General features: G+C 59.1%; 1 protein-coding gene across 1 annotated transcript; it reads right to left on the reverse strand.

The window, feature by feature from the left end:
* Positions 1-537: 537 nt before the first annotated feature.
* On the reverse strand, positions 538-1,456 carry LOC144723114 (uncharacterized). The gene has a single exon (XM_078601707.1). It carries the CDS (start codon positions 1,414-1,416, stop codon positions 538-540), a length of 879 nt encoding a protein of 292 aa, XP_078457833.1. The 5' UTR covers positions 1,417-1,456.
* Positions 1,457-8,176: the final 6,720 nt, after the last annotated feature.

The raw sequence follows: 8,176 nt of genomic DNA on the forward strand, positions 1-8,176 counted from the left end.
GACGTGAGCCCTGCGCGCTGCCTCTGCCTCTGCGCGATTTGTGGCCCTGGCATCGGATTCGTCGACCGCGTGCCCCTATCCCCTCCCTGGACCCCCCATTCGTATTCCTATTTACATTCTTTTGGCGTTGTTACATCGAGCAGGCGCCCTGATTAATTAGTAACGAGCCGCCGCGACCTTTACTGAAGAATCCATCACGATCTGAATTGGTACACACACACACGCGCGCATCTAAAATATGCTTCATTAGAACTCTTACGTGAGCACATCACCAAACTCATTGGATTAAACTCATTGGAGTTGATCATTCTCCACCGAGTGTGGCCGAGTCATCGACCGACTCTTTGGCACCGACTGCGCTGGGCCCAACGATGACCCCGGCTGGAGTCACCACCCCGACGCGAACTCCGGAATGCGCGTGGCAACGCAATCCCGCCAGGAGGAGCCCCTCGCCCGAGCCGCACGCAGCCTGCCCGGAACTGCCGCGACGCACCCCATGCGGCGAACTCGGCAGGCACTCACCGCCGTGCTGGCGCCCTAAAACCAGCTGGCGAAGTCGAGCAGCTCCTGCTCCTCGGGGCTCAGCGGCTCGTCGGACGAGGAGGACGAGGAGGAGGAGGTCTCGTCCGACAGGGAGCTGCCGCCTGGCGAGCACGACGCCAGAGACGCCGCGGCGCCACCCCCGGACACGGAGCACGCCAAGGAGCACGAGGAGGAGCACGAGGAGGAGCCGGGCGCGGAGCCGCCGCCGACCCCCATCAGCAGCGTCGCGGGGGAGGCGGCGGCTCGCAGCGACGGTGCCATGGCCGAGTCGTGCTCGCGGAGCAGCGCCTGCAGGGCGCGGATGTACTCCACGGCGGCGCGCAGCGTCTCCACTTTGCTCACGCGGCGGCTCGCGGTGGCGGCTGCGGCTGCGGCCGCGGCGCTGGCGGCTGCGGCGGTGCCCGCGGGCGGCACGCGCTCGCGGAGAGCCGCGAATCCCATGTTCACGAGACGCACGCGGTTGCGCTCGCGCTCGTTGCGCCGCGCCACCGCCACGGGCGGAGCGCGGTGCTGATGCTGCTGCTGGTGGTTGTTGTGGTGGTGGTGGTGATTGTGGTGGTGGTGGTTGTGGTGGTGGTGCGGGACGACACCGCCACCCGCGGCGGCAGCGGCCGCTGCCAGCCCAAGGCGACGGCGGCAGCGCAGCAACTCCGGGGACGGGGAGCGCGGCTGCTGCTGCTGCTGCGGCTGCTGCGGGGACGCCGCGAGCTGCTGCTGCTGCTCCTGCTTGAAGCTGCCGATGCCACCGAGGACGTCGATGGGCGCGGGGCTGCTGAGCTGGCACGCCTTCGGGCCGCCGCCGCCACCGCCGCACACGAAGAGACATGCGGCGTGGGGAGAGAAGGGGGCGCGACTCAGGACGGGGCTCATCATGGCTCGCGGAGCGGCTCCTCGCTAGGAACAGCAGGAGGAGCAGGAGGAGGAGGGAGCGGCGTGTGGCTCGTGCCGCGCGCGTGCGCCTCTTATAAAGGCGGCGGCGGCGACTCCGCGGCGCGCGCCCGTGGCCCGGGGCCGCGCGCGTGCGTGCGCGTGCGACCCTCCCCACCCACCCAGCCTCTACCCCCCCCCCCACCACGCTCCTCTATTGACACTCGCCTCTTGTTATGCAAATGAGGCGCGGTCGGGCGCGTGCCGCTGCGGGCGCGGCCCCCCCTCCTCACCCGCCCCTCCCCAGCCTGGGCTCACCCTTCCCCCTGTTCCTCCTTCCCCTGCACCACCTCCACACTCACCCCCGTCCCTAAGGCTGCGCGTACGCGTGTCGGTGCGCGTGTCGGTGTGTGTGTGTCGGTGCGCGTGTCGGTGTGTGTGTGTCGGTGTGTGTGTGTGTCGGTGCGCGTGTCGGTGTGTGTGTGTCGGTGCGCGTGTCGGTGTGTGTCGGTGTGTGTGTGTCGATGTGTGTGTGTCGGTGTGTGTGTGTCGGTGCGCGTGTCGGTGCGCGTGTCGGTGTGTGTGTCGGTGCGCGTGTCGGTGTGTGTGTCGGTGTGTGTGTGTCGGTGTGTGTGTGTCGGTGCGCGTGTCGGTGTGTGTGTCGGTGTGTGTGTGTCGGTGTGTGTGTGTCGGTGTGTGTGTCGGTGTGTGTGTGTCGGTGCGCGTGTCGGTGTGTGTGTGTCGGTGCGCGTGTGTGTCGGTGCGCCGGTTGGAAACATTCAGGCTGGCCTTCCTACGATCCATCCTGGGTTTAACCAGGCTGGATTGTGTGAGGAGCTCACAAATCCTTGAAAGATCTGGGCAAAGTCCCATCGGTGAGCTCCTCCGGCAGGCAAGGCTGCGTTGGCTGGGTCATGTAGCCCGCATGCCCAGCCACCGCATGCCTAAACAGCTTTTGTTCGGCCGGATCGAGGGGGCTAAACGGGCGCGGACGGGCTAGAGAAGAGATGGAGTGATGTGGTACAGGAGGACGTGGAGCTGAGTGGACTTGCCGATGACTGGTACCAGCGGTGTCAAGATCGGCCTCTGTGGAGGAGGCTCGTGAAGGACGCTACTGGGCAGTTGGAGGCAGTCGCCCTCCAACAACAACGGAGGGCCGAGGAGCGACGCTCACAACAACGAGCGGAGCGCCGGGTGGCTAAAGCACAGCAAGTTGGTACAGTAGGGGGCATAGGTGGTGCATCAGCCAGTCATCTCGGTCATCTCGGTCAGTCGACCCGTGGCACCTGCTGGGTCTGCCCCGTGACCTCCTGCCAGCGGGCGTTCGACACTTCACGTGGCCTCAAGGTGCACATGGCCTGGCACAAGCGTCGTGGTGACGTCACCGCCACTTAGTGGCGAATGGCGGTTGTTGATGTTGTTGTCGGTGCGCGTGTCGGTGTGTGTGTGTCGGTGTGTGTGTGTGTGTGTCGGTGCGCGTGTCGGTGTGTGTGTGTCGGTGTGTGTGTATCGGTGCGTGTGTCGGTGTGTGTGTCGGTGCGTGTGTCGGTGTGTGTGTGTCGGTGTGTGTATCAGTGTGTGTGTGTCGGTGTGTGTGTATCGGTGCGTGTATCGGTGTGTGTGTGTCGGTGTGTGTGTATCGGTGCGTGTGTCGGTGCGTGTGTCGGTGTGTGTGGGTGTGTGTGTCGGTGTGTGAGCGCGTGAGCGCGCACACGCGCGTGGCTACGCGTGTGTGTGTCTGTGTTTTTGTTATGTGTGTGTGCGTGTGTCGGTGTGTGTGTCTGTGTTTTTGTTATGTGTATGTGTGTGTCGGTGTGTGTGTGTCTGTGTTTGTGTTACGTGTGTGCGTGTGTCGGTGTTTTTGTTAAGTGTGTGTGTGTCGCGATGGGTGTGATGGTTAGCGCGCTGAGCTACAAACCCGACCACCCGAGTTCGATTCCTGCTCACGACACTCCAACACCAGTAGCGATTATCTAAATCGGTCATGGGCCTCCCCTAGGTCGACTCAACCTCAAATTAGTACCCGGTGCGTTATGTAAACATCGCCACTGGGAAGACAAAGGCGGCCGGGTGTGGCGCGAGCCACCCCATCCTCTCGTGTGGCGTCCCGACCTTCACAGGTGCTACTCGCTAACCGCACTTGCCCCCAAACGCCTGTCGAGGCTATACGGGGCCTCTTTGTCTTTGCGTGCGCCGCTCCCCGTCGCGAGCCGCCACTGCCGCACGCGCCGCGCCGCCAGCGGCGATTTTGTCGACTTCGCGTGTTCCCAGCCGAGAGGGAGCGGCAGAGCGAGAGAGAGAAAGAGCAGCGAGCACACGCAGGCCTGGGGAGAGAGGGAGGGGAGAGAGGGAGATTTGTCTTTGTTTGGCAGCCAGCGAGGACTGTGCGTGTGCCGCGCGTGCGGCGGAGTCTGTGAATATCTCCTGTGCAGGGCCAGATGAAGATGTTGTAGGCCCCTGGGCTACAGGTACTGTGAGCCCCCCCCCCCCCCCCCCCCGGGAATATTTTCAAAAGAAGAACAAAGTTAAAGAAAAATAATAATCACACGGCTAACAACAAATAGAATTCGGCGTTCACGAACGAAATAACGTTTCACTTCATCTCTGGAGGCCCTCCGGCTGGCGGAGAACCCCTGGGCTGCAGCCCCCTAAAGCCCCCCCCCGCCTTGAGCCGGCCCTGCTCCTGCGTGGCGGCGAATTGTGAGACGGTGGACGGGCGAGACGTGGTGAAGACGGCAGAGAGAGAGAGAACGAGAGAGAGAAGAGAGAGTGCCCCACCTGGGAATTGCCAATGGGTGATGGACTGAGTGAATGCGATGAGCCGCCGACAAGGGAGTCGGCAACCTGCGGCTCTTTTAAGGACTCGCTTCGTGACGTCACTCATTAAAGACTCGCTCCGTGACGTCACTCATTAAGGACTCGCTCCGTGACGTCATTCATTAAGGACTCTCTCCGTGACGTCACTCATTAAGGACTCGCTCCGTGACGTCATTCATTAAGGACTCGCTCCGTGACGTCACTCATTAAGGATCACCACCGTCTCTCGTATTCACCGCACGGGGTTTTTGACCGAATTCGAGTTTTTGTTTACTTCTTGTTGTTGTTGTTGTTTTGGTAGCCGGCCCCCGGGGGCTAAGGCTTCCACTTTCGGGACCAGGTATCGAAGCTGTCGATACGAACGAGATCGAGCGTGATGCGTTGTGAATGCGTCGCCAAGTGCGAAGAAATATGAGCGTGCAGCGAATGTGTGAATGGCTAAGACTGCGTATGAGATTGTGACTCTGTGTACGGATAAGCCTTGTTCATGTGTAAGGCGGAGTGCACATGGATCGCCAAGACTTGCAATGTGAGCCTGAGTATGTAATGAGAGCGTGAAGTGGTTTGGTGAATGGTGATGTGGTTTAAGCGACTTAATGAATACATGAGATGCGAGAAATCGCGTATATGCTTGAGGTCGCATGGGGGAGACGTGAGTGCATGAAATTGTGAATGACATTTTGTGAATGGTCATGTGTGAGTGGGTGACTGTGAATGGGAATGGTTCAGGCCAAAATGAATTGGTTTCTTTGTGAACGACAATACGTGCACTCCAAAGGCTGTGTATGAATCGGTGAAACTATAAACGTTTTATTTTAGCAGGTAAGACCCACTGAGCTATACAGCTTTTTTTCAGAAGCAACCTGGCCACAGTTGATAGCTCAACGAAGTGGCTTATCATGTGGGCATTTATAGCAGCCGGTTGGCAACGTACGGTGCGGAAAAAGTTCAACACACATACTTACAAACGCATGTTGATTCCAAATATGGAGTGAAATACCGGAAGACTCGGGGACAAATCCACGCGACCGCGGGGAGAGGGAACATGCAAACTCTAAACATACAGCAGGCATCGAACCCACAACCTTCTGTATAGCAGGCGAGGGCGATAACATCTCTTCACCGTGGCGCCCCAATGTATTATGCTGAATATTTTAGAGTGTGAATAGATGATGATGATTGACGTCGTGGCTGTGGACCCGCTTCTGCTGTGTAAACGTCTGCATGCGCACTCTTGCCCAAGCAGACGTACGAAGCGACACACCATATGTGTGTCTCGTGAATAAGAACTTCTATTGAAACCCGGCTGACCAAGTTAAACTCCAAACCACGGCTAGCATCAGTGGCGAGTGATCTCTGAACCACTCCCCCCCCCCCCATCCAACTTCTTCACCAACCCGCGCTGACCACAGTGGTGAAGTATGGTTAACCAAAAAACCACCACGAATCGAGGCCTTCATCCAGGCAGAGGTGTCAGATCACACCGACGCACGGCTTTGAGAGAATGCGCGGCGTTTCCGTGGGATCGTCTTCAGTTCCACGGGGTGCGCGACATCCATCTTCAAATCTGTAAGCGACGAGATACCGTCCCAGCAGAATGAGTAGAGTGTGACATATCCACAGGTTTTATAACAATATATATATTTTATTTCAACTCGCAACGCGCAACCTCTGCACGGTGTTGGCTCCTCGCTCTCGAAGAGAGAGGACGACTCAGAGGCACCGGGAGGAGGAAACAACGGACGAGCGGTGAGCCGGCGCCAAATTCCCCACTCCCCTCCAAGCTCTGTGGGCCTCCATATATTGAGGTGTCGTCGGCCAGTTAACAACCAGTGTCCACGTAGAAAAAGAAAGCCGGAGCACCGCGAGAAACCCCGCGCGTGCGACGGGACACCACTCTGTCCCCATACGCACGGAACCGATGGAGTCCACGTGCTGCTGCTGCACCGCTCTCTCCTGGCGAGCCAGAGTGCGGCACCGCCTCCACAGGCCGCGGGAAAGGGCGCTTCGCGACGTCCGCGCGCGATCCACCACCCCCCACCCGCCCCCGCCGCTGCCATCCGCACGGCGCTGGGACTTGAGGCCACGTGCGCCGCAGCGGCGAGCGGCCGCGTGGCTCTGGAGGCGCGCTCCACACGCGGCCCCCGTCTCCTCCGTCGCGGTTCACACACAGACACTCACACAGACACTCACACACACAGACACACACACACACACAGACACTCACACACAGACACTCACACACAGACACTCACACACAGACACGCACACACACACAGACACACACACAGACACACACACAATAACAACAACCGCCATTCGCCTCTAAGTGGCGGTGACGTCACCACGACGCTTGTGCCAGGCCAAGTGCACCTTGAGGCCACGTGAAGTGTCGAACGCCCGCTGGCAGGAGGTCACGGGGCAGACCCAGCAGGTGCCACGGGTCGACTGACCGAGATGACCGAGATGACTGGCTGATGCACCACCTGTGCCCCCTACTGAACCAACTTGCTGTGCTTTAGCCACCCGGCGCTCCGCTCGTTGTTGTGAGCGTCGCTCCTCCGCCCTCCGTTGTTGTTGGAGGGCGACTGCCTCCAACTGCCCAGTAGCGTCCTTCACGAGCCTCCTCCACAGAGGCCGATCTTGACACCGCTGGTACCAGTCATCGGCAAGTCCACTCAGCTCCACGTCCTCCTGTACCACATCACTCCATCTCTTCTCTAGCCCGTGCCGCGCCCGTTTAGCCCCCTCGATCCGGCCGAACAAAAGCTGTTTAGGCATGCGGTGGCTGGGCATGCGGGCTACATGACCCAGCCAACGCAGCCTTGCCTGCCGGAGGAGCTCACCGATGGGACTTTGCCCAGATCTTTCAAGGATTTGTGAGCTCCTCACACAATCCAGCCTGGTTAAACCCAGGATGGATCGTAGGCAGGCCAGCCTAAACGTTTCCAACACACACTCACACACACACAGACACTCACACACAGACACTCACACACACAGACACTCACACACACAGACACACACTCACACACACTCACGCACAGACACACACACAGACACTCATACACAGACACACACACAGACACACACACAGACACTCACGCAGACACACAGACACACACTCACACACAGACACACACTCACACACAGACACACACTCACACACAGACACACACTCACACACAAACACCGACACTCACACACAGACACTCACACACAGACACTCACACACTCACTCACACACAAAGATCCCCCATATAGCCTTAACAAACTGTAGGGGCAAGTGCTGTTAGCGAGCACCTGTGAAGGCCGGAACGGTACACGAGGGGGTGGGTGGCCAGCACCACGCCCGACCGCCTTTGTCTCCCTAGTGGCAATGTTTACACACCGCACCAGGTACTCATTTGAGGCTGAGTCAACATAGGGGAGGCCCGGGACCGGTTCAGATAATCGTCACTGGTGTTGGCCGTGAGCGGAAATCGAACCCGTGTCGCTGGGTTCATAGCGCAGCGCGCTAACTGTTAGTGAGTGGTAGGGGTAGGGTGAGACTGGCTAGTTAGTGAGGGGTATGAGTAAGGTGAGACTGGTAGTTAGTGAGGGGTAGGGTTGGAGTGGGGCTGGCTCGTGTGCTGCGCTCATTCACTGCTCGTCCCTTTGAAGTCCTTTCCAGGTCCTGGTCGGTCGTCCCGTCTCTAGGGGCACAGCGCCCCCTGCTGGGAGCCCACGTGTACTTCACTCGTTCGTGCGAATGCAGGAAGATGCCAACATGGGTACCCATATGGGTACCCATATGAGACTAGGCTCTAAGGAAAGCTGTCTCGGGTGTGGATCAATCAACTTTAAGGACAGTGCACATTATCAGAGTTATGTTCTTTTGTTTGTATTATGACTGCAGGTATTGCGGTCTATGCAAACATGACTCCTTGTAAAAAGGTGTCAGTTTTGT

Source organism: Lampetra planeri, chromosome 16 (genome assembly GCF_965212315.1).
Source record: "Lampetra planeri chromosome 16, kcLamPlan1.2.h2, whole genome shotgun sequence".
NCBI classification, from domain to species: Eukaryota; Metazoa; Chordata; class Hyperoartia; order Petromyzontiformes; family Petromyzontidae; genus Lampetra; species Lampetra planeri.